Genomic DNA, 26,630 nt, shown 5'->3' on the forward strand with positions numbered 1-26,630 from the left:
CTCACCAGGGCTCACGCGCGTACTCCTCCATCTTGGCACGCTTCGCCGCCCTCCCGCCGCGCCATTGGCTCGTCGACCCCCGGCGCTGGCCAATGGGGGGAGGAAGGCGGGAGCACGGCGGGAAGCGCGTGCCGCGCGGGGCGGTGCTTGCGCGCGCATGCGCGCTCTGCGCCGCTCACGGGCTCCGATCCCCGCGGCTCCACAGGGCGCCTCAGAGTGCTGCCCGGTGGCGGCGGCGGCGGCGGCCGGGCCCGAGCGAGCCCCGCGGCTCCGCTCCTGCTGTCTCGACGCTGCCCTCAGCTGAGGGCGCTGCGGGAGCTGTCCTTCCCTCGGGGAGGGGAGAGCGTTCCTCTCGGGCTGCCCTCGCTTGGGGTGCCCTGTGCGCGGTTCCGCGGCTGCCTGGCCACCCCACAGGTGCTCGGGTGCAGGTTTCTCTGCTGGGGCCAAAAAAAGACTCAGACACAGGAAAAAAAAGGCGTGTAAAAGCCCTGGTGGGGGCTAATCCCAGATCATGTTACACCGACAAAGGCAGGGAACACAAAACTGCTTTTACTTAGCCCTTAGAACCATCTAATAAATAGCGCCCAGACCTTGATGAGTCTCCAGAAAAAAAGGCTAATGCTCTGCTGCGTGTTGTGACTTCAGGCCGTGGACAGGCAGACAGCACCGAGCAGTCTGTGAAACACAACCCAACAGAAAATGCTGAGCGCGCCCTGGAAATGACGATGGGAAWGTGGACAAGCAGCCTTCCGGCGACCCGTTCGCATCCCGCTCCACCTCGCTCAACGGAGAGGGGCGAGCGTGTCTGCGCAGGGTGACGTACCCTCAGAAGAGCTGCTGAGACACGCAGAGGTGTTCAGTTGTCTCCTGCACCGCTCTTGAAGCTGGTGAATCAAGTGKGGTGACCTCAAGGCATCCCTGGGCACAGTCCCGTTACTGGGCAGTGTGGGCAAGCGGGGAATTTAGCCTTAAGGTCTCTGTCAAGAGACAGTGACTTGGAGAGGACAGTGTCTCCAGGGAACTGGGCAGGCAGAAGGAGATAGCTGAAAACCTAAGTCATCTCTGTGATGGCAGCCTGCGAAGCACCTCAAAGCCCTTCCCAGAAATGCTTACAAGCACCCTTAAGTTGTAAATCATTCCTCCTTTTCACAGCCCTAATATAACCTTACTCACTGCTCTTTTGTAAGGACAATAAATCATTCAGTCACAACGTGCAGTGTAGATTGTGGTGTGCTACAGCATCTGAGCACCAACAAGGCACTTAATTGCTCRAATAAATCATGGGCTGAAGCAATGAAAAGGAACAGAAATACTCCTCCTGCTTAAATTTGCTGGGGTTTGAGGCATTTAAAGAGTCCTTTTAAGTGTAAAGGTTTCTTCATGGTCTGAAGGAAGCAATTGCATGTTTGTCCTTATTTAAGGCAGGATGGGAGCAGTAGGTGAACGAGCATGGTGATGCAGTAATGGAGATTACCAGAAGGTGGTATTGTGACTTCTGCTTTGGAAAAGGGAGGAGGAGAAGGAAGCACAGAAAGCCGAGAAGAGAAGAGTAGAAATGAAGAGTGGAAAATATCAATCTCGTCCCAATTGCTTGTTGCCTGGTAGAGCTTGGGAGCAGACCTCTCCACTGTTATTGTATCTGTCTGATCTGATCCTTCTTCTTAAGGCTGCAGTTTCTTTCAATAGCCCTTGTCCTTTCCGCCAATAAGTGATGGGATAGTCGGACCAGGCTGGACAATAATTGTGATCATCCCTTTAACAACCCACAGGCTGAGGGAAGGCTCTCAAGRCGGCCCAAAACTCCCTGCCAAGCTCATGGGTTTGGCAGTGCCTCAGGTGGCTCCTAAATGATTTCAAGCAGACCAGTCAGGAACAGTGRTGGCATCCCCCTGGCAGACTGCTGGAAAGTGCACAAGGGTTTTCCAAATTGCCCTACAGCCAGATGCCAGTTACTTTCCTGATTTATAACGCTGAGGAGCAAAACCTTTGCATTTCAGTGCATGGGTATATTTTCAGTTCAGATTGAAAAGGCAGGTAAATGTGGAGGAAGAAGAGAGGGATCAGCCATACACCCAAGCCAAGGGGTTTGCATTTCACATGTGAGTATTTTGTGGAGGAAGGTTTTGCATGAAGCTTCAGCTGGGCTCGGGAGAAATGCTGTTTCTCTTGCTCGCTGAGAGTGAGAAGTGTGCCAACACGTTCCAGGGCAGCTGCATGCCACTGCCAGGCAAGCAGGGCCAAGGAGATGTCACCTGCTTCCCCAAGGAACATCTTATCATAAAATAACAGAGAAGMTCAGTGCGTTTAACCTCCTTTCCTCCTACAGGCTCTGAAGGAAGGGGAAAATAAAACAGATCAGAGAGTTTCRTCCATTTTTCAGTCCTACTCGGTCAGCTAACAGTAAAAAGGGAGGAGAGAGGGTCATAGGTGGTGGAATGAGAGGTCGGGGCATGAAAAGCTTTCCCAGATCTGCCACAGACTCTGTACATGCGCCTGGAAAAGGCACTAAATCTTACTCTATCTTGGCTCTTCATCTCTTAGACATGGCTAAGACTCCTTTCAAAGGAGTGTTGTGCAGAAATATTCATTAGTGCCTCTGAGGTGCTCAGTTGCTATGGAGATGAAGATCTTGATAAATGCAGAGACTGACAGAGCCTCCATGAAGACATAAGGCTGCTGGGAGCTTCTCCACGCTGCACCACGCTCCCCTGAGTGGCACAGCTGCAAAGGGCCAGCTTCAGCTCCGGTGTGGCCGGAGCCTGCTGCGGAGCGATGCTCGGGGGGGTGAGTTCCCTGCAGACTTCCTCAGCTCCTGCCTGAATTTTCTTTCCAGTTCTCCCATTGACTGTTTGCAGAGTTTTTATGGGACTCTGTGGAGTATGGTGCATTCAGAACTATGCTACCTCCATTTAAAAAGAGACATATAGCAGCCAAGATATATTGTAATAATAAGACTATCCACTGTAATACACACACTGTGACAAGTTTGAGGTGAGCCCTGCTTCTCCTGTTACTTTTTTGCTGTTGTCCAAAGACCTCTGCTAATACTTWCGAGGGAATATTTCTCTGCCAAACTTTGATTCTGTTTTACCTCTGTATGGCCAGCTTTGCAGCTCAGTGGAGGAGGCCTCAGCAGGCATGGGGACTTTCAAATCAGGGAAGGATGTATGACATGTTAGGAGAAACTCAGGGCCTCCAAGGTCACATTCACAGCTTCTTGGGGAATTCAAAGCAGTGTCAGTGCATCTTTTGCTGTGTTACCCCCATGCTCAGCAGTGGGAAATGAAGGAAAGGAGGAAGTGTCGGGAGATTCTTTACATTTTCACTTAGGACTTTGACACAGAAATTAGGAGTGTGCTAATAACATTTCTTTAAGTCGTGTTTCCCGATACTGCTGAGAGCAATATAGATGAGAATCAGGATATCACAGAGATGGAAGTGGTGGGGTGAGAGGGGATGAAATTAAATACTGCAATGTTTAAGGTTATGCACTACTAAACTAAAAACGAGAGTTTCTGCTACAATCTGGGAAAAATCTCGGTTGTGCTGGTGAATCACAGAAAGGCTAGAAGCTGGAGCTRGGTGATGTGATGCTGGAGATAAATTAAATCCTAGAATGTAACAAGACTTTGCATTTCCCACTGAGGTCCATAACACAAGCAATGGAAGACTCACCTGGAGCATCCTGTACSTGCGTTCAAGATAGGAACTAAGCCATGGAGACAGGCAGAGGCAGAGAAGGTGATTAGATGGTTGAGGAAAATCTTACAAGAGATTATTTTACTGAAGGAGAGCAAAGTGCTGCTTGCTCGGACTAGCAATGAGTGGCATCTGACAGTGGGCTGTTAATATTAGAAGGACGATAAAGGATGAAGGGAAAGGGAGAAGTTAGCAGTATAACAAATGGGTACAAAATGTTACACATGGGGGGCAAACTGCCTTGAAACTTGGAGAGAAGAGCATATCTGCCTCTTTCCCTCCAGGAGAATTGACAGGTGCCAATAAGCTTCCTTTTGGATGAAGTTGAATGAAAGTAGGTGAGTAGGAGCCCCCAACCAAAGYCCAGACTTAGAGCACAGCCAGAAACAAAAGCAGGAGACACTCAAAAATTTAGACTGCACAGAAGAAGGGACATGTGTGGGGCTTGGYGAAGGGGAAATGGGAGGGCTGTGATGAGGAGCACTTGCAGAAATACCCCTGCAGAGGACAGGGAATCAGCAGAAGCACTGATGAAGTGACCCAGGGATGGTGTTGGCATTGGCCTKGGCTGAGTGAGGAGAAGCCCTTGGCCTGGGCTGACACTCACTGCCTGATTCCTCCCAGGCTGAAAGGTGCTGGACTTTGTTCATCCTATGTAAAGAAAGCGGTCCGCACCAAAAACATAACCGGTCCCCATCTCTTTCTCCAAGGGYTGCATGCTTTGACTAACTGCATAGACTGCAGGGAGTACAGGGAATGGCGGATGAAGACGAAAACTTTCTCCAGGGTGGCATTTTATTGCTGATTTCAGYAAAGAGCTGTCGTTAACATGAAACTGAGCTCCAGACACTTTCCATTTCTGTAACAGGGGAGAGGAGCGATGTCTCTGGGGCAACGCTGACCTCTTTATTAGCCCTCCAGCGCTGATGGGCATATGCTGGAGATCTGCCTCTCCCTGCTCCCCACCCCCACTCACAGCCTGCCAGCTTGTGCATTTTTGCATGTTTTCTCACTACGTTGGCCCATTGCCTTTAAAAGGCTAAATGCTCCAGACTAAATTTGGTCATGCAGCTCTGCATGGTTCCCTGGAATGTCCTCGGGTTTCAGACTCCTCTGATAGCACCATTCCCCGCCTCCCGCTAGGCTCCATTGGCTTCGCAGCACCCAAATCGCAGCTGGGCCCTGTTATTGGCCGACTCTTGGACCGAGGGGTGTCCCCTCTTTATAACTACTGTATCCCAGGCTGTAGCGATTGAGAGCTGCTGAGATTTAACACTGCAGCACCTGCTGCCACTGGGGGAAGCCGTGTCAAGGCTTCAATTTTTTTTCTCCTCATCCTTGGTACCACATATCACCGCAACCGTGTCTCGCCAGCGAGCCACCAGGATGTCCAAGGTAGCCAAATACCGGCGACAAGTTAGTGAAGATCCAGATATTGATAGTTTGTTATCCACTCTGTCTCCAGAGGAGATGGAAGAGCTGGAGAAGGAGCTGGATGTGGTGGATCCAGATGGAAGCCTCCCTCTGGAGCTCAAGCAGAACAGTCAAACAGAAAAGCACCCACCTGGCCCGCACAACTGCGATGCAAAGCTCAATCACTGCGAAAAGGAGACCAAGAAAATTATTCAGAGGGAACACTCGATAGACGTAAGTCACRTCTCCCTACATCTGAGCTATAAGGTGTTTCTGTGAGAAATGCAGGGGCACACCTGTGATCTCTGCTGGGCTATTTTAAGGGACTAAGTGGAAAACACAAACCCTGAGAAATGGGTGTTGTGCTTGCCAAGAGAATATCTGTCGTGTAGAGACAAGAGGAATAAGGCAGGGACCTGCTCCAGGCACTCTGGGAGGGAACAGGGTATTTCATGAGATCTTGGTGTTGCTCAGAAAATCAAAATCTGTGCTAGTGCCAAGGTTTTTATCTTTGCCTCTGCTCTAACATCCTTCAACAGGGCTGGTAGTGGAGATGCAGAAGGTTGGAGGGTCTGGTGCACTGACAGCAAAGCCTACAGGCTATGTTTCTTTTTCCCTTGTTTTCTGTTTTTCCTTTGGAGATCTCCAGACTCTTGGTCCCTTCTGTTTCTCTTGTGCAAAAGTTTAAAACATACCTGGCTCTTGTGGAATAAAAAGAGAGAAAAGTTTGCTGCTTTGTGACAATCACCCTGATAAGCAGGTTTTGCCCTAAGCTATTTGTTTTGTGTTGTTTATTATTCAGTTTAAAATCACTTTTTTATTAGGATTTGGATACATTTATCTCCCTGGACCTGGCAAGTCCTTGGGTGTAGAAAGTTTCGTGCCAGTCCCTCTCTTGTCTTTTATGCATCGCCTTGGTGGGAGCCAATCCCACTTCTCTAACATTTATTAATGTCTGCACTAAGAATATTTAATATGTACTTCATGCGTGGGAGGCTGGGAAGCAGTTGGTTTCCCTACTTTTTCATGGCAAGCTGAGCCAGAAAGTGAAAGAATGAGACTCTTAAGCTATTTATCTCTGTAGTCATGGTCAGATTTTGCTGCCCAGGTCTGATTCACATCTGCTGTGAAGAGACAGGACTGAAGAGTGTCAGCAGTGTAAGCAAACAGAGTGTTACGTGAATACTCCTTTTAACAGATTGTTCTGGCTTTGAATCCTTATCTGTTCCACGTCACCAGCAATATCCTGGAYGATACCCTGGATCTTCTAGCTGAGTAATCGAGCTCTAACTAGGCTGTGAGCACTTGGAAATAGCTCTTTATGGATACATACAGAGTTTATTATAGAAGGGTCCTATCTTGGCTGGGGCACCACTTGCAGCCAGRGTCCGAGCAAGGAGAAAAAGAGGAAAATTGTGGGTATAGAAGAAATAAATGAAGTTTCTTTTGGAGATCTGAACAAGGGGTTAAATACTTCTTTCCCTCCTCTCTCCAAGTGGGCTGCCCACAGCGGGGAGTGTGGGCTTATACGGCCTGAGAGTTTTCCTCTAGCTGCGACAACTAGGCACTCTCAGCCTTCGCCTTCTATATGTGGCTTTCAGTGTGGGCTGAGGGAGCAATTCCCACCCCACTGGTTAGCTGCCACTGGCAGAAAGTACCGTGCCCCTCGTGACGAGAGCGTTAGCTTTATTTTCCCACTGGCTGGCTGTCACTTGGTGGGAAAATAGAGGCACTGCAGGACAGGCCTGCCTGAAAAGGGAAATACAGTTGTGTGGGACTAGTTAGGCTGGTGGCACTGTAGCAGGGTTTTGCCCTGSTTTGCAGGTAAACCCAATTCTCAGTCAGCGCTGAGCTGACCCTGAAAAAGCTGCRTTTTAAGGGAGGGAGTGCTCTTGAGTTTGGCAGCACTAGTGATGCAATATTAGTTTTGACCACATGAAGATGAAAAGTCAGCTCCAAATTGGGATAGGAAAGTGTCTGTGATCAAGAGGAAGGAAGGAAATCTGCTTTTTAGGAAAAGAAAGCTGGGAAATTCCCTTGTTAAACATTATGTTCTGGAAGGATGAAGAGCATGTGTGTGTCTGCGTGCCACGGGAGAGCGTTCAGGGTAGTGAAAAGGGATAGCATGGTGAGGAGAGGTACTCTGCGAGAGCGTATATTGCTCTGTGGCTGGCAGAGAGTGCAGTGATGGAGGTCCTGAGAAAAGAGCTCTTTTTGCTCTCGTTTGAACTTTAGTAGCTTTAGGCCGTGGAAGACAAAGCAAATTGGCCGCTGGTCAAATTCTTCAGTGAAACTGGCCCAGTTAGATTATATTGCAGTAACTGGATATTGTAGAACTGACTTTCTTCTTCTATTTCAATCCCTAGAGGGAAAGAAGAAAAATATCCTCCACCCCTTCCTCCTTGGCATTGTTAGGACCTGGGATTAGCGCCTAGAAAATGCCAGCTCCTAGTGCTGGCAGGTCAGTTTGTACTAATACTGGAGCAGGGCCTTTGTACCATCACAGGCGCAGAGGATAGGAGGGGGATCGTCTGATTGCAGCAGCAACCACAGAAACCAGCCTAGAAGCAGGTCAATCTCTTCTCTTCCTCCATCCAAGGAAGCTGCAGTGTTGTGTTTTGCAGTGTTGGATGGAGTGAGAACTTGGAGCCATTTGGAGCATCCCTGGTAGCTCCCAGGGCTCTCTTCTAGCCGCTCAGAGCGCTGAGGCTTGTGATGACAAATCCTTCTTTCTTATCAGTAGATTTCATGTTGCAATGGGCTGAGATGCGCTCGTGCACTTGTGACTGCCAACAGACATCGTGTGGCTGCGGTCTGGATTCACTCGCTGCGCCCGCGRGTCCTTCGTCGAAGGAGATGGCGTTCACTCGGCCAAGTGCAAACATCACCCTTGTCGATATCCATGTCAGCCTTTCTCCCTTGACAGCTCTCAGCTCTGTGCATCACAAATCCACGCAGCACATGGCGCCCTTGATTAGGTGCACAGAGCGAAAATGTTGCAAGCAAGAAGCAGAAGCGTGAGCATGGGTGGGAAGCGTGCACGCAAGGGCACAGAAGGAATGGGAGGTCCTCTCAGTGGGACTAGCCCTTTGAACATCTGGAAGATGTTAYCCTGCATCTGTGATGTCTCTTCATTGGGAGGAACGGGGGGTTAGATTCTTGTCCTTGAACTATAAAGAGGTTATAGTCCGTAACTGCCTCGCACAAAAGGACTGAGGATAGAAAAYATTAAGGAGTTCCCGGTAAAGCTCCTGAGTGGCACCTCAGCTATATTGTTTCTCCTAAGAAACTTATTTTGCAAATCTAGAAAGTGATTTCCGCAATAAAACCACTGCCCCAGATCCCCTTGACCACTGCCTGCCAGGCCTGGGGATGGGAAAGCTGTCCAGGCAGGGCTGATCCAGCAGCACACTGATGAAAGCTGCTGCTCTTGGGTCTCCCCATTTATTTTTCCTCCTATTCTTTCCCTCCCTCCTTTGTCCCCTTTTAGTTTGTCTGTGCATTTGCTCATGGAGTGTTTTCTGTTAGTGGGGTTGTGCAGGAGCTTTTACAAAGGGAAAAATAGGATATTTTAAMGGAAAAAGTTCAATGTCTGCCAATCTTAGAGTTTCTCTTGCAGTCATTTCTCTATTGTTGGACTAGGTCCAGGCACCCCAATTTCCTTCTAAATCCTGGGAGGAGTGGATATATTTAGAAATATTGTAACTACATAATAACATGTCTTCTTTCTCTGTGACGAAAAGGGCAAACTTGGGTAACTAGGAAGCTGTTTATAAACAACCCAAAATAGACGTGARCTTCTCCCTTACTTCTCTACTCTGGGGAGCCAAATTCACGTGTTACTGGTGCATTAATTAACCTTGATTTCCTGTTGTTAGTGAGTGAAAGGATGCCCCAGTTCAACGATGGGGCTTGGGACACTGCCTCTCTTCAGATAATACTTAACAAGGCCTTCCCRTGGGTATATGTATCAAGGGAACCAAAGTGAAATTAATATCCACAAGTACATAAATGGGGACATGATTTCTAATAGCTCGTGGCTTTTAAATATGGCAGACAARGACATAATGAGAGAAATTCAGGTTAGAAACATGCTGTAAATTTGTAGCAGTGGCATTGACTGCTGGGATGATTTGCTTGGGGGCACTGCTGACTTGCAATGACTTGAAATCTCTGTATCATGTCTGGGATTTCTCCTTAAAAGAAGAAAAGTTGGCTGTGCCACAAGATAGAGGCTCTATGCAGGAATCTTTGGATGGTTTTCTCTGGATGACAACTGAGTTATATGAGGAGACGGGTTTTGAGAGAGCTATTTCAGYTGGCTTTTTCTAGTTCTTCCTCTGCCATTTGTGATGTCCACTTTAAAAGGAATGTATATATGTGCATATAGCACCATGATATATACCCTGGAGATATCCCTATCTTTTCAATTGGCATTCAGTTACTTTTAAATGCTCCGAGCAGTACATTTGCATGGAGGAACCTGGTTAAGAAGTGTTACCCCAAGGAAGCACCACAGCTCAGCATGAACCACATATCCTCTAGAACCAGGTGGTTATGTGGATGAGAGCTCKTTAGCTATTGCTGTGTCCTTACCAGGAGTTACAGGCTTTACTTTTCAAAGCACGCCACAAAATCTACCTTCTGCTATTCTTGGCTCTCCCTGGACTTGTGCGTGGCTTCACTACAGAACCCAGATACCTCCCAACACACTGAACACCTGGTGGCAGGGGCAGTTCCTCCTAGTGCTCTCCTTCCCTGGCCCCAACACCCTCCCTGGGAATGTAGACATCCCAGTCCTACCTCCCAACAGGAAGGCAATGATTTCATGCTGCTTTGAGCAAGGACTGCTTAGAAAGTGCAGGGAAATTACATATGTTATCCTACTGTTGGAGGGGATTTATTTCAGGGCCACAAAAATTCTTCCCTTAGAAAAATGTTTTCATGTACGGTGGATGTCTCTATCTGTGAGCCTAGGGACCTGCTTCTTGGAGGAGAAGGCTCTGAGTAAGARAGGACGTTGGATGCCAGGGCAGATGTGCACAGCCCTAATGTATGTTTCCTATATTTTTGTCTCCTGAAGTTTAAACATCCCTTCCAACAGGAGAAGGTGAGTTGGCTCAGGCAAATGTTTTCAAACACTTTTCCCCTTTCTCTCAGGTTTCCCACTCCCTGCACACACTCCTGCACAGGTAAGCCACTGTCCTGTTCCAGATCCATGTGTYCTTATCCCTGCAGGATGCTTTCGCTGGCCTAGTGCTCCTCAGAACATCCTTGTGCCCCCAAGCAACACTGTTTGCTGCAGGCTACATACAACTGATGGAGGTGCGACACCATTCCTCATGRCAGTGTTTTGATGCAAAGGGAAAGCAGTGAACTCAGAGGGATTTTACTTAATCCAGATGCAGAATATCTGAGGTATACTAATGCCAGATGGCAGSCGGTGAATGCAGTGTGTATGTATATCTGTGGGTGCATCCTACCTGTCCCAAGAAAAGCTAAAGGAAGGGTTAGAAGACAAGCATAGGTTCTGACAGACATTTCTTGRAGACCAGTGGGCCATCACACCCACAGGTCCTAGTGCCACTGATAGGGATTACAAAACCCCTTGGAAAGGTCTTCCAAAAAATGCTGATTTCCTTTCTAACTTGTTTCCTGTATGTGTAGGCTTGGCACTTGCTACTGGGTGGTATTTAATGCAGTAWTACTGCTAGCTGTATGTAGAGAGAGATACCATAGAAAGTGAAGATTTCTACCAGTGAAGCCTTCATCAACACCATGGAAGACCAACTCAGTTAATTAGTTTGCTATTAATGCTCAAAGCTTGTCATCTTTTCATGAAAATATCTGGAGGAGAAAACAAGCTCCAGATTTAAATAGCTGCAACAGACTCRAGGGAAATTGTAAAAGAGGGAAAAGAAATGTTTGTATTATCCTTTAATCATCCTACCAGCCTGCAACTAATACATATGTATTTAAACTCTGCTGTTCTGTTTATCAGCCAGTTCTGTAGATATGCCAAGACTGTTCTCTTGTCTCCTCCGAGTCATCACCAATTCCCAGTTCTTTCCTTTCTTTTAACTGTGTCCTGGGCAGGTCTCTAGCAATCTCACTGCCTGCTCTTCTTCATCAGAGTATATTGCTGCTCTGTCTAGCTCATGGCCTCTGAAAGAGGTGTAAGAGTAGGTGACACTGGGGTATCCTTCCTCTTCACTCTTCCCTGGTGACATCTGGCTCACACTGAGAAGGACAAGGGGTGCAGATGTGTGGATCACRCTTGTGTTGTCCTTCCAGCAACACACACGACATGAGCTGCCGCTGGTGGATCTCTGATCTTTGCATTACTCCAGCAGACAGTAGGTAGGGATATCCAAAATATTCACATATTTTAGAAGAAAACAAAGATATTGAGTTGYTCCTATTTGGATTCAGAGCAAATGTGCTAGTGTAGTCTCTAAGGGATGCCACAGATGAATTTTGCTGTGTGACTTCTCCAACTGCATAAAAGAGCCCTTCAAGGAGAGGTTTTTTGTCACCTTTTATTGTTCAAAAATGAAAACCACTGTTGTCTGAGCTTCGATATTTAGTTCTTCATTTCTGGAAACATATCAACTCTGTAAAGAGAAGGACAAGCATCACAAATACGAGTTCCCAGCTAGCAAGAAAAGATAAAACAGGCCTCCAAGGCAAAAAGAAAAGCAAGAAAGATCCAACGACAGATAACTAAAGATCTGCAGTTTAACGAACAGCTGAAGAAAGTGAGGTGGCAATGCAGTCAGGTTTCAACCACATTTTCAAACAAACAGCGCAAGAAAGAATGGCATGACTAGATCTGTTTTTTTCTAATGTTGTTGGGAAATCATGTTTCCCTGTGACCAGAGCAAATCACGGCACAAAGCATTCCCAGTGACTCGTAGGTTGTGCCAGAAGCAAATTTTCTGTCTGGAAGAAGCATGTTCCATCTAAGGGCACAAGTGAAAAAAACCTCTGAATTTCTAGTCAGTCTGAAAAAACAACAGTGAAAAGCTTAGATCTATATTTACATAGACCACAACTGGGATGCAGACAAATCCATGGAAATGCTTGTAGTGTTTAGTTTATATGGGTTGAGCTGCCACAGATGGGAAAGTTTATTATCTGTTTATGGTGAGCTGATAATTTGACTTACAGAGCAGGAAAAGAGCTAAAATCCTTTATATATCGCTTTCTTTCACAGTGTTATGACATCATTTGYGTGCTAAAATGGTCTCTGTGACTCAGCTCCCAGCAGGACACTGGGATTAACTAGTCATATCACTCAAGCCCACCCTTTGCTTTGGTGGGAATCGCAGTGCTGTGGAGGGGACAGATCTCCCGCTGTATTTCATGTGCAACACTCCACAGGGGAGGAGTATCAGGGCACAAGTTTTGAAATCATTGTGTGGATCGCAGCAACTGTGGTGGATCAGCCACACAATGAACCGACAGAAGTCCCTTCAGACCCTTCCTTTCCTCTGCTCAAAGCATGGTGACAAACAAGGGTGAAAAGAAACAGGAATCTCAGCTGCAGAAATAAAACAGGAATGAGCATGGCTCACGGTTGCAAAAGCATTTTGGTGCATGCAGCCCGTTCACGTTGGGTTGAGTAGCCCAGAACTGAGACTCAGTATTTGCTTCCACTCTGCTGCTATAGATGTGAGATGAGCAGCTCAGGATTCACCCAGTGACAAATGCCAGCTGCTGCCAAGGACTCTGAGTGGTCTTGTCTCCCGACAGGGGGGCCAGGTCAGAAAGTGGAAGTGGCTGGCCTAGGAACTGGTGTGGGCACGCACAGTGATGAGAACAGCCTGCAGAAAAGAGAGATGTGCAGTCTGCTTCCTTTCAGGGAAGATCTTCAGTTTCCAAGAACTAGAAATCATGGCTCCTGGCATGCCCTGCCTTATTTCATTAAGTGCTGAATTCTGTGCTTCAGGCCCCATGTGACTTCGGAGCCCAGGTGACACAGAAGCCTGTGCTCCTGTTTTTCATAAGCTATTTAGAGGTTTTGGCAAACAAATCAACTCTCAGATTTTGGCAGGCAGGCACCTGGGTCTGGAACTCATCTCACAGGCTTCACAGACCTGAGTTCATCCTCCCACACTGGATCCCCACAACCGTCTGTGACAGCCCCGTGGGCTGGCTGATGGGACATACAACAGACCTGTGGGCAACCTGCACCATCAAGGTGCCAGAAGACACTACCTATGTAGTCTCAGGAGATTGAGAAACAGACCCTTGCTTCTCGAGCATTATTTACCCAGTGCTGCAGAGGACAGGAGATAGGATTTAGGACTCACTAGATGTAATCTGCAGTGCTTCTCTTCCTAAAAATCTGAGGAATGTTCATGTTTGCCCGCAGAAAATTCACCAGGCAGAAATCCAGCTGTGAGGTGGCTGTGATGTGAATCACTGAAGTTTACTGCCCTTCGCAACCTCTGCCGAAGAGGAAGTGATCAGAGGAAAGACCTCAGCTCGGGAATGTCGGGAGAAGGGGCTGAGAAAATGACGGGTAGAACAAAAAAGCTCAGAATTCTAAGAACAGATTTTAACAGAGAAACAAAAGTTTCCATTTGTAAAGTATCCAGTGGCTTTAAAAGCTCTCTAGAAAACTGCTTCATGTTACTGAGGAGGAGATGGAGCTATTCAAATAAAAAGAACCTATCTGAAATGTCTGTTATCTGCCTTAAATTCAGCCACGAAGACAGAGCAAGATGGGAGTCAGGGCTGGAAGTTGTCCAGCTTGTGGAGAACAGTGTTGCATCTCAGAAGGAGCATGTTTTAAGAAACATTCATCTGGGAAGTGCAAAGAGACAGTGATATTTGGGGTCAGAAGGGTCTGAGCAGAAGGGAAGGGGAATAACTGAGGTCCTTGTTAAAATAACAGAGTAATAGCCGAGGCAGGACAGGGCCAGAAGTTGTTTACATCGCTCTGGGCTTTGGCACATAGAGCAGGGCCAGGGGTCATGCAAGGTCTGAAGGATGACAGTGACGTCCCTTCTCGGTGCTGGAAGCTGAGGTCCTTTTGCCCTTGCTAGAACCTCTCTGCTTCTTGCAAAAAATGTCCAAATATGCAAAGAGAGAAACCAGTCGCTTCCTGGGAATTGTCCTACCAGGGAGCCTCCAGGGCAAGTGCTCTGTGGGGCATACAGGAGGGTGCGAGCATTGTATCAGTCAACACTAGCCCAGGAGGTTTGCTCTTAGCTAATGACTGGGAGGGCTGCCCCAGGACTAATGCAGGTAGAGCAAAGCCAGATGCACTTGTGACTGAGGTGGGTGTTGTGTAGAGCTGGACCTGGCTGAGCCGGGTGAGCAGGGTCTGCAGAAGCCTTGTGCYCCCACTTCCTCTGATGGTCTCTGGCAGTCTGGATTTAGTAGCCTGTAGGACTCAGCCAAGGACACAGCATTTTTCCAGGAATGTCCTTGGCTCCGAAATGTCCCTGGGCTGCTCAAAATTGGCCAAAGACTGCAGGAAAGGAGCAGCTTGACCAGTCCTGTTATGGATTAGCTTGGCTCCAGCAACCCTCCCACATGCCTAGAGCATAACAGCAATGGGTACCCAAATACTCAGGAATGTCAAATGCAAAACAATCTGGTTTTGCCCACTGGCCATCTCAAGCGACTTCCCCGTGTGGTGGAACAGTCTTGGGGGACATCCCAGTCCCCTGGGAGCTCTCCTGTGGGTCGTGCCCAGCTGCCTCAGCCCGCCTCGTTCACAGTCTCACCGAGGGATGGTGGGGTGCTGGTGTCTTGTTCACAGCTTCTGGGCATGGGATTTGGGTGAAGTAGGCAGGAAGGAGGAGTCATTGGGGGCTTCCTTTAGAGCCAATGCAACTAAGTAGATGTCTCCAGAGGATGATGCAGATGCCTGAATTTAGACCTGTGGGTTAGATCTCAGGGTCTTGGGGTAATTCTGGAGACCTTTTTAGGGCTAATTAGCATCCATAGGACACTCTGATTAGCTAGTTAGTTATGGAGCCATAATTGTGCCTAAACCCCTTCCTTAGAGTAACCAACACCACCTTCCTTCCCTTGCCAGTTTGATCTGGGAGCTCTTAGCTGACCAACAGTTCAGCAGAGCTTTCTCTGTGTTTCAGAGTCCCTGGCGGTTCCCCACTTCCTTGCTCTCCCATTTTTTTCCAAATCACCAGTAACTCAGGATTTGCACAGGACTGATGGAGCTTTGCTGGTGGATACCTGATGCCCAAGCTATGCCCTGACAACAGGCAAACTGGAAAATGTCCTGTTGCCTGCAGGAGGAATTTGTTACCACAGCAGAGACTGGGAGAAAGGGACAGTCTCCTGGCTAGACTTTATCTCCCAGCCTGACAGTCTCCAAGCAGGAGAGATTCTGCTTGGTTTGCAAGTAGCACAGCCTTGGGTAGAGGCTCTCTGTTGGTGGCAAAAGTAACAAAAGTGAAGCACCAGACAGCCAGCACCACAGAAACAGCTTTGCTGGTTGAGTTGCTGGAGAGGAGAGAGGAAGTGAGTCACAAGAAGACCCATGGGCTCTAGCAGGCTCCAGTTTCCATGCAGAAATTAACCCATGCTGACTGAAATCGTTCCTGGATTAATTAAGTTCAGCTGGTCCAGCTGTCTTTTGGGCAGATGCCCACATCCTGGTTTAGGAGGGATGTGTGCTAGTGTAGGGTAGTTTGGTAACAAGCAGGGCTAACTGCTTGCTAGATGCTTGCAAGATTGTAGGCACAAGTAGGCGTGCAGCTCAACTAACTTGGTTAAACAGGTGCAATTGCCATGCACGGGCAATTTCTGAATGTGCAGATACTTGCCTCTCACTTTGCCCCCATAGGGGGTCTATGTTTCCCGCTCATATTCCTTGACAACAGATGTCCTCATAGCTATACACAGGTCAGGACTGTGTTCTTCTGCTCAGGGGCTTGTGAAGCTTATGTTCCCATTGGCATCACCGATGAACAGCATCTGGGGCTGTCAGCCCCTTCGGAGCTAACCCTTCATTTCCCAGTGGTGCTGATGGCTGAGGTGGGTCTGATCCTAGCAGAATCCTCGCTCAACAGCACAAGCATCTCCAAGGGCCATGGCCTGGCTCAAGCTTCCTCTCTTCTGCTCTTGGTGCTCTTATCTCAGCCAGGAGCTGGGGTGAGATATCAGTCTCCTGATGATATCTTGCAGTCAGCTTCTTGGAGGCCCCCAGAAGCTGCAGATGACATTAGAGACTGAGTCAGTATTAAGCTTGCAAGTTGAGTTCAGTGTTTCTGGATTTTAACATGAGCTACAGGTGCAGTTTTGGCACTGAGGGCTTTTGCTGAGGGATGTGATGCCAACAGATGATCTTTGTTTTCTCCTTGGGCCATGTGCCTCCCGCCACATACCTCATGGAGGAGCTTCTCCTGGCCTCTTCTGATGTTTTCCCCCTTTCAGCTAGGCCCTCCTCAAGCGCAGATGGGAGATGGCTTCCTGGAGCAAACAACTAGCTGCTTGGCAGTGTGCGTCCTCCATTTTGTTCTTTAGCAAGCCCATGCACATGGCTGGTGTGCGAGGGCAGTATGTTCGGAGTGGTAATCTGGGCCATGAGGGACTCTTCCGACGACATACCTCTGAAAATAGCTGCRCATTGGCAAAAGCTGGCCCCTTCCAAAGACAAAACATTTCTTCTACAAGTGCATTCCCATATGTCACCTCTGCCAGGGACTGATGTAACAGCAGCAACTGGGCTGCAAAATTGCCCCTTCTCTGCAGCTGGGGTACAGATTTTGTGAGTCCCTGGGTACTTTCCTTTCCTCCTCAGCATGTTTCCATTTCACTTAGAAACCTGCCTGTGGGCACAGCAGGGTGATCCTTGCCCCCGTCAGCTCTCAGTCCCCATGCTGAGCCCACTCCAGGTACCTTTCCCAGCATGTGAACAGCCAGATCAATGTCTAGCACCTAGTAACAGATTTCTGCACCTATAGCGTTTAAGATGTGACGGTGCCTTGCCACGGGCCATCTCTGTGCTCTGCGAGTCCTCCCACCCACGCAGAAATGGGCTGCAGGGCGTTTGAGGCTGGAGGAGAGAGCCATGCTCCATCAGCYGCCAGGGAGCGAGCAGCAAAGCTTGCAGCCCCTCTGCTCGCACCCCTTCCCTTGCCTTGCACCCGTGCCGAACGCCTGCTGAGCACCAGGGCTTCCCAAAGGCCGTTAAGCAATGCTCATCTTGCTGAGCTCCACAACATCCACAGAGGGGAAGCGCTTGGGCCGTGGGACGCGGCGTTTGCACCAGGGCGGGAGCAGTGCTGCGAACGCTCAGATTCCAGGCAAGAAGTTCCCAGTCTCCTTTGCCTTTTAAGGAAACATTTGAGTGGGTTTGAGGGTTACATTTGCTAACAAGCAATGGCAATGCTCATTTTAGTCTATTTAGAGGAAAGGGGAAGGCATTTCAGTTCATCAAAACACTGGTGATTAATCAGCCAAGTACCAGGCTGTTTTCATTAGGCTTATTTTTAAAGGTCTGACACGCTGTGTAAAAATATTCCCCTAATAATCTTGCTTGCAGCAGAGGGAATAGCACAGGAGGAGGTGCCGTGGCACTCGTTTCTAGGTATCCAAGGTAAATATGTCAGCACRGCAGAGAGGAGTGAGCAGGCAGGACTCAAGATGGCAATCGAGAGAGTGCAGGGCTGGCCCTGGACAGTGCAGATGGAGACAGCCTGGCCAGCAGCCCTGGCTGTGGGAGARGGTGCGCTGGTGGCTGCAGGTCCAGCATTTCAAGGTCGAGGGAAAAGAGACATTTCTGTCCCTTCCTCTGCATCGTTCTGCCACAGAGCTTTTTCACCGTGCCCCAACAGCTCCAAGAGCTGGAGCAGCATGCTTGTGCTGCCAGCCTGGAGGTGRGCACTGCTGCACTGTCACCAGTGAGCAAAGCTTGAGCTGGTGTCACCACCCCAGGCTGGCCCGAAGTGGCAGAAGTTCACAGAGAACCTAGGACTGAGTGCAAACACAGGAGGGGACGAAGGCACTTCACGGGCAGGAGCAGCCCTGCTGCAAACCAGCTGGAAGTCCCTAAAGCAAAGCATGTCTTCTGGGGAAAAAAAGCCTCTGATTTGGCTGTAGAGATGCCCTAAATCTCTACCAAGAGAGATCCTCTTTGACAGCATCCTTCCTGCTCATCCAGAATTGAACTGCAGCGCCAGGCATATGTGATCCCACAAACGCTGCCTGGGGCAATAGTGACACCCACAGCTGATGGCTGGACATCCATGGCTTGCCTTGCCTTTCCTCTGCTGAGGGACACATCTGGCTCATTTTCCACCAGTGCCATTTCCAAGTCCCACTCCCTGATCTGCAGGCACCGGTKCCCTCCCTCCCACAGGCATGCCCCATGCCGCAGTACCTAGACATGTGGCCTCGCTGTTAGCTACATCAGGAGATCCACTGGCCACAGGGCCCTGCTGTGTGTCAGCTCTGCTCTCTGCAGTCACGTTGCCCAGAGATCGCACCATTTCCAGCACCCCAAGCCCCCTCTCCCCAGCACTACCAATGCCCAGGCTTCCCAGCCAGCAGGTTATCCTGCTCCTTTCTCCRCAGGCATTTGCCAGCCTTGTGCTTCAAGGCAGCACGAGGGTTAAGGAAGTCATGAGCTTCTTCAGAGCTCTCCTGAGGGAAAGCAAACAGCAACCCAGCAGGAACCCCACTGGTCATAGCCACCATGTGGAAGCCCATGGGAATGCCTGAGCAGCTGTAACAAGAACAGCAGTAACCATGTGATAACAGGATATTCCCAGCACTTGCTACTGCAGCTTTGCTAAGCAGGGATTTGATACACTTCTTAATTCGCTTTGGTTTCATCTTGGTTCCGCTGCCTTCTCTGTAGATCCTTCTTTCTAGAGTTTTCCTCCCTTTTCCCAAGACCTACTCTATCCTGGCCAAAACCTTTGCTCTGCTTGCTCTTGGATGTGCCAGGAAACAGGCTGGGAGATGCTGCAGGAACAACCTCAAGAGCTTAGAGAGATCCAGGGCTCCCCATTACCAAACTATGCATGCTCAGGCTGGGAAGAAGAATGCTTTTTGGAGCACCTGGCATGGAGATGAAGCTGCTGGCTCTCTGSTCAGCCAGGTTTGCCTTCCCTTTGGACATGAGAGGGCTGTAGAGCCCTGGRGGATACTGTCTTTTCTTGCAGGGACATGGAGACATATCCAGGCCATGACATCTCCAAATGCCTTTGAATGATGTGTGAGACATAAGTGTACGGACAGACCAAGGCAGTGGAGCCCCCATCCCGTGCATGCCTTCTGCTCAGCCTCCTGTTGGAAAAGATGYGGCTCTTCCTTTGCCAAGGTGGTTCGGGGGAGACTCAGGGAGCCCTGTCTGGCCACTGTCTTCAACATTTGCATCACTGTGGGGCTGTGGAGACAGGACAGGTAGCACTTTGTAGTGGTCTGGCATATGCCTTTCCATCGCATGTTTAGGTCCATGACGAGGAGCCAAGAAATCTCTTAACTAAATAAACAGATTTCTYGTCCCAGATGGCATCTGTTTATATGCCAGGTACAAACAGTCTCCACAGCTGCTGCACTCAGAGCGGCCAGTTCTTTCCACAAAAAGCATTCCCACAGGGCCGGCAGTGCCTCACAGAGGGAATGTAGATCTGCACGTTGCCCCAGCATGGACGCTACCACGGCAGGGATGAGTCTGGGCTGGAGAAGACACCTCAGCCTGGGAATTACTGTGGAGTCCTGATCAGACCCATGTGGACGAGGAGGCCTGCCTTGGCTGCAGAWCAGGGTCTCTGGCTCTGATTTGGGKTTATCTCCSGTGTCAAGGTGCTGAGTGGAAACCATGGTGCTGCTAAAGCTCTAGAAGGTCCAAGGTGCTCACTCAAGTGTAATGTCTGCATCTCCCAGGAGCGTTTTTGTTCTTCTTTTCTCTGAAGTCCTAAAGTCCCCAGTCAAAGACAACATTTGCTCTGCCATCTCCTCATCTCAGTGCTTCCTTCTCCTGCAGCCAGCATTGCTACCAGCTCTGCATTCAAGCCAAAGACACCCAGACTAACCCACATAGTAGTAAATCGGGCCCTGACCTAACAGACAGCTCTGCATCCAGGCTCCCAGCTAGCAGTGTCACAACACATTGCCCTCTGCTTATCTCCAGACAGGAAACCACAGCCCTCGGAGGCTGCTCTGCACCTCTGCCGGAGCCAGCAGGCACATGGAGCTGAGCYGTGCTGCCAAAGCCACGTACCAAGACAGAGCCACAAGAGGCAAGAGTTGTGTGCTCCCTGGCCACGCAGTGGCAAGAAGGATGTTTAAACTACCAAGACCAGATGCAGACTTTATATTTGGACCTCACCCTGCAGAGCAAGCTTAGTCCCAATGGAAGGGATTGATCTGTCTCATTTTAGTTGTTTATAGAATTGATTAATCTCCATGGGTGGGAGCAGAGGTGTCTTATATCTAATCTTAAGGGAGCTGAGTCCTGCCCTCATGCCCAGTTCTTAGTGCATAGTGCAAAATCTAGGTCCCGTGCCCACATCTCCTGAGGCACACAGGGAAGCTAAGGGAAATCCTATGCCATAAAAAAACAGCAGGCTGGAAAGCTGCTTGCACTGAGCTGCAAACAAAGACGTTGGTGAGACATGACACAGAACATATGTCAGAAGAATGCTGATGGGAGACTCTACCCACACCGCTGACCCTGGGTAAAGGCTGTCACGAGACATTTGCAGACTCCCTGTTGCTGCATCCTGGAGCTGCTGGTGCTGGTTGTGGTCAGTGGCAAGGTGCAGGAGCYCGCTACAGCAGTAGCAGAAGCTACACCAAGAATGAGTGTCAGTTGCCTGGCAAAGGTACAAAAAATCATCTAATGACAACTCAAGAAAGGGGGATTTAACTGACAGGAGGCAAATGATCAAATAGCCCTTAAGCATGAAGGAAAACAACAAAATCCTTAGCTGGAAGAAGCAGTCCGTAAGGAAACAGTCATCAAGCTTCAGGGTTTTCAGCCCTCAATGTGAAAGGAAGGCATAGTCACCACTTGAAGGTCAGAGTTAGAAAGCTGAAAACCAGACTGAGTTCCTCTTGCGTTTCAAAGTCCAGCAAACAGAACAGCAGCACCACAGTAAGCATAAAATGCAAAGGCAAAATTTGCATTTCAACAGTGAATAGAGAAAGTTGCAGACAAAACGAAAGCACTGGTGTTTGCCAGCCCACAAAGGAATGAGTGGGCATCTTGGCTGACCTGGAGTTAAAAGAAGAAAGTCGGGAGGTCCAGCTGCACGACATCTTCGCATCAGCCGCATCAACCACTTGGCACAGAGAGCTGGGGAAATCCCAACTGCAGATATGCAGGGCAGGGGGCTGCCAGCTGCAGTAACACTGCCTTACACAACACATGATCATTTGGACCCTCCCTGTGGGGACCAGATCTGCATGCCTCCTCCAGACTGCCCCAGTTAAGCTCTTCCTTCTTATGTTGCCACTGGAGAACAAAACGCAGGAAGATATGCTGGGTAAATGCCATATATTAAAAAGTAATAAACACTCTGTGCCATTTTGCCTGGTTCTCTACAGGGAACTGCAAGCTCAACATGCAAACTCACTTTAAAGGGAGCCTTGTGTCAAAAAGCTTGGAGTTGGGTGAGACTACTGGATCAGTGCATGTGACCTGTGTCACTGGCTGTGGACACTCTCCTGYTTGCACATATGCCAAGGCCCATGCAAGGAGCACTCCGGACTCGAGACCAGGCATATTTGTGGGGCATCCATCTGGAAGTCATTTATAAAATGCTAGTAAAGGATCTGGGGATTACAGACTATGGATGTTAGATCCACCTCTGGTTAAAGAGGATAAAYGAGGGAGGGGGTCAAACAGTGCAGTCTTCTGAGTGAGATGTGTTCTGCAGTTTGTTACGGTCTGTTAGGTTATTGTCCGTTCAGTGGGGACAAAGGAGGGCATCACCAAGACTTCTGGAGCCTTCTGGGAAAGGCTTGGAGGCAGAGGAAGAGCAGAGGGGCCTCAGAGAGCTGTGAGGGGACCTCAGCACCCTTGTGCCCTGCAGGCTCTGTCTCCATCCAGAGCACTTGGACACTGAGCCCTCCCTTGGACCTGAGGACTTCAGCTGGGTTAAACTTCCCTCTTCCAAAGCACAGCCATGAAGCAGCAGTGTGTAAACATGCAGTGTTAAATCACTCAGCTGGCATAGGCGAGACCCTGGCCCATATTTGGAGCTAAACCGTTATGATTCAGATCAGGGGTGACCTTATCTCCCTGAAGAGTCCTGACCACAAGACTGCAGGTCTTCTTCTCCTGCCCCAGCACAGACCTGACCTTAGCTGTCCTCATGGAGTAAGGAGGGACAGATCCACATCTTTGCCTCTTTCATTGCTGCGAGAGCCTGGTTTGGAGCAGAGACTCTCCCTTTTGCCTCCCAGAGTGCACATATCACCCTGTGTGATGCTCTCACCAGGAGGTTTCTGTCACATAAATCACTCATACTTCATCTCAGCCATTTCTCCTCCTGAGTGCTGCTGGGACTAGAGAAAAATCTCTGCTTTCCCCATCTCCCCCCAGAGTCTCCCCTCCACCTCTTCAATGGCCTCATAGCAAAGAGGACAGTGTCCAGTGTGTTTCAAGGCAGCTCATCCTCGTAGGAGTAGTCTAAGACCTTCCTGAGGCCAGACTGTCCTGTATCCTCCCTTGACTAGCCATGCAACTTGCCCAGCTGCAGTGCTGCCCACGTGGCCCCAGGGCCAGTGGACACAGATCCCATTGCATGTCGCTCTTCATGTGCTGCTTCCACGTGCGAGAGAGGTGCTGAGTTTCTGACAATGGGGCTGGGGTAACAAGTCTGGAGGTTGGAGGGAATTTGCCTCTGTAATACCTTGGTGTTCTTCTGTTGTTAGGAAAGCAGATCGACAGAGAAGAATAAGGAAGCCAAGACTGGAGAAGAAAAGGGAAAGGGAGCTCCTTCCAAAGACCTGAAACAAAATACAGAAGCAGGGAAAGACTCTAAAAAGGAAGAAGGTGTTAAGAAGACAGACCCAAAAGTTAAAGCTGAGCCTGAGAGAAAACCCAAAGAGGAGAAAGCCATCAATGACAAAGTCAAGGCCATGGAGAAAAAACTGATGGGGAAGGACAAAAAGGAGGAAGAGAAGGGTTCAGCATTAAAGAAGGATGCAGGGAAGGATAAAAAGGAGGAAGAGAAGGGTTCAGCATTAAAGAAGGGGGCAGGGAAGGACAAAAAAGAAGAAGAAAAGGGCTCAGCATTGAAGAAGGACACATGGAAGGACAAAAAGGAAGAGGAGAAGGGTTCAGCATTAAAAAAGGATGGAGGAAAGGATAAAAAGGAAGAAGAGAAGAGTTTGGGATCAAAGAAAGAGGCAGGAAAAGATACAAAAGGAGAAGATAAGAAAGAAAAGGATAGAAAAGAGGAAGAAAAGAATTTGGCTTTGAAGAAATCAAAGGCTGGTGAAAAGGATAAATCCCAGCCAGGGCCAGAAAAGGCAGCAGAGAAGAAGGCCGCTCCAGAGCCGGAAGCTGAGACAACCGCAGTGACTGAGAACAGCACCTCCAAGCCCACCGTCAACCCCCCAGAACAGGCCAAGGACGATGAGGCCTCCAGCATTTTTGACGAGCTCATCGAGAAAGTGAAGAACAACGATGCTGAGGTCACAGAAGTGAATGTGAACAACTCAGACTGCATCAACAACGAGACCCTGGTGCGCTTCACCGAGGCCCTGGAGTTCAATACCGTGGTGAAAGTGTTTGCGCTGGCCAACACCCGTGCTGATGACCAYGTGGCCTTTGCCATCGCCATCATGCTGAAGGCCAACAAGGTGCTGACGAGCATCAACCTAGACTCGAACCACATCACCGGCAAGGGCATCCTGGCCATTTTCCGAGCACTGCTGCAGAACAACACGCTGACGGAGCTGCGCTTCCACAACCAGCGGCACATCTGCGGGGGGAAGACGGAGATGGAGATTGCCAAGCTGCTGAAGGAAAACACTACSCTCCTGAAGTTGGGCTACCATTTTGAGCTGGCTGGGCCTCGCATGACAGTCACCAACCTGCTAAGCCGAAATATGGACAAACAGAGGCAGAAACGCCTCCAGGAACAGAAACTAGCACAGGAACGTGCAGAGAAGAAAGACCTCCTGCAGGTGCCCAAACCTGGAGCCCTGCCAAAGGGATCCCCCAAGCCTTCCCCRCAGCCATCCCCCAAGTCTTCCCCCAAAAGCTCTCCAAAGAAAGGGGGAGCACCTGCTGCACCACCCCCACCTCCTCCTCCGCTCGCCCCACCACTGATCAATGAGAACCTGAGGAACTCACTATCGCCGGCCACACAGAGGAAGCTGGCAGATCGGGCGCTGCCAGCCCAGGAGAAGAACTCACGGGACCAGCTTCTGGCGGCCATCCGCTCCAGCAACCTCAAACAGCTCAAGAAGGCAAGTATGGGAACAAGTGTGGGCAACACTCATGGAGTTAGCATGGGGGCTGAGATTTGAGGTCACTTCCATTCTCACTTGCGTGCAGCAGAAGCAAGGGCTGTCCTGTGCAGAGTCCGGAGCGTGGGGTCTATGTTCCCGATTCTTTTGCAGAGCACAGGATAGGGAGATCCATCCCTTTGCAGAGCGCGCAGGGTCAGCAGATCCATCCCTTTGCAGACCAGACTGGGCAGATCTGCTTTATTCCAGCCGCTAGATTTTGGTCCGGGGTTTGGGACACAAGCAAGAAACCGCTTTTAACCTAAACCCCTGGTGGATGGGGAGCCAGTACCTTCATGTGCGTAAAGGAAGCAGGGCTTAGCTGCAGCGAGAGGCCTGTGCCTCCACCCAAACTCGGGTGGCTGGCGTCTGTGCTGACCAGTGGGTGCACGTAGCAGGTCTCCAAGGGCAGCAGGTCCTCAGGCTCTGCCGTCATGTTGGCGCAGCCGAGCCTGCATCCCTGGGGTGCAAGAGGCCACCATGCAGAGGGTACCGAGGGACGCCTGGAAGGGCTATRTCTCTCCTACCCCCTTTCATTGCTCCCTGCTTTGCCCAGTAACGGGGTGTTTTCTCCGGCAGGTGGAGGTACCAAAGCTGCTGCAGTAGGGAGCGGGATGGCTCTCCCACACGCAGCCTGCTGTGGCAGACCCTAGGACACATGCCTTTCTCGTGACTGTTTCCATGACAAGCCCTTTGGGAGCCTGCAGTGACTGATGCCGAGGAGCAGTGATCTCTCTGGGAGTGACGGAGGAGGGACCAGACCTGAGGAGGGCCAGCACGGTCATTTGATGCAGTGTGTGAGGAAGATGTTGTATTTATTGTTTTTAAGTTTGTGAAGCCCTAAAGCTCTTTCTTTCGCCAGCACTGTGCCCACCTCCATCTGGCAACCTGGAGATGCTGAGAATAGARGATAGGCTGCAAAATCCAGGGGATGGTGGGCCGTTCCTGCTTCCACCCAGAGTTGTTGGACATCCCAGAAGACACCAGCTGAGCTTTGCTAATGGCACCCTGTCACATCCGTGTTCACATACGGGTCTCTGCCCCGTGTGGCTCTACGTGTGCACAGCAGCACGTGCATGGGGGAAGCTCTGCCAAGAGGGAGCGAGCAGGGGACTGGGCTGAGCCCCCGCCTCCAGCTCTGCAGCAGTGGGACAGGGGATGAGGTAGCCCAGGAGGATGGCACGTAGGCAGCTCCCTTCACCTCTGAGCATCAGCGTCCCCAGCCTCCTGGCGAGGGGAGAGGAAGCATGTGGCGGAAGGGAGCTAATGCTGGAGGCCAACGAGATCCAACGTGATGCCAATAGCAGCGCAATGATGCAGAGAGGGTTGCAGAGCTTCGTAGGAAGCTCCCTCAGAGCATGCCAAAGGGGATGTGACAACTCGCAGCCCAGCTCGCCAGCAGGACTCCACTCGCACCATGAGCCRCAGCGGTCCACGCTGGGAAGAGTAGACGTATCTTCCCAGCTAGCTGCCAGCCTTGTTCTTCAAAGGGGCTGGAGACGGCTAGACCATCATCACCGCAGGCTGCCCRCCCCGGCTTCCCCGGGGTCTCCGAGCGGCCAGGAGAGTCACGGGGCTCGAGCAGAGGCCTTGAGGTTGCCAGGTCCCAGAGGTYAGGCTTGACGGCAGGAGGCGTCCGTTGTGTGCAGGGGGCTAAGAGGAGGAACAGCCAGGAAGAGAGCGAAGACAGAGGTGACGGAGCAGGAGACGGGAGCCGAGCCGTGACACACCCGCAGCTCCGGCCATGGCGRCCGCGGGCGCCGCAGCCGCGCGGGGCCGCTGGCCGCCTCCTCGCTTCTCTCACCGCTCGCGGCACCTTTGGGACGCTGTTAGGAAGGTCGGAGCGTGGGGACCCGTCTCCTCCGTGCCCAGGGCCGTCCTTACGCCCCGGCAGGGGAGCGGCAGGGCGTGCTGCCGGGTCGTGTACCGCCGGCGAGCTGCCTCACCGCTGCCACCTCGCTTCGGGTCTGCCGCGGGGCGCGGGCTCTCGCTGTGGGTCCCTTCCGCCCCACGCCACCACCGCACCGAGCTGGGCTGCCGAGCGGGGCCGCGGCGGCCGGGCA

General features: G+C 50.3%; 2 protein-coding genes across 2 annotated transcripts in view; one reads left to right on the top strand and one right to left on the bottom strand.

The window, feature by feature from the left end:
* The window catches only part of TIMM17A (translocase of inner mitochondrial membrane 17A), a 10,119-nt gene extending 10,041 nt beyond the window's left edge, over positions 1-78 (bottom strand). The window contains exon 1 of the mRNA XM_085304132.1: positions 6-78. Within this exon, the coding sequence (XP_085160258.1) occupies positions 6-31 (26 nt within the window). The 5' untranslated portion in view covers positions 32-78. The remainder of the gene's footprint in view (positions 1-5) is intronic.
* Positions 79-4,936: 4,858 nt separating this feature from the next.
* LMOD1 (leiomodin 1) lies at positions 4,937-26,624 on the top strand. The gene is made up of 3 exons (XM_085304133.1): positions 4,937-5,346; positions 22,984-24,528; positions 25,147-26,624. Exons 1-3 carry the CDS (start codon positions 5,086-5,088, stop codon positions 25,171-25,173), a joined length of 1,833 nt encoding a protein of 610 aa, XP_085160259.1. The 5' UTR covers positions 4,937-5,085; the 3' UTR covers positions 25,174-26,624.
* Positions 26,625-26,630: the final 6 nt, after the last annotated feature.

This window comes from Rhea americana, unplaced genomic scaffold (genome assembly GCF_003343005.1).
Source record: "Rhea americana isolate MKP2758 unplaced genomic scaffold, rheAme1 scaffold_203, whole genome shotgun sequence".
Classification (NCBI taxonomy): domain Eukaryota; kingdom Metazoa; phylum Chordata; class Aves; order Rheiformes; family Rheidae; genus Rhea; species Rhea americana.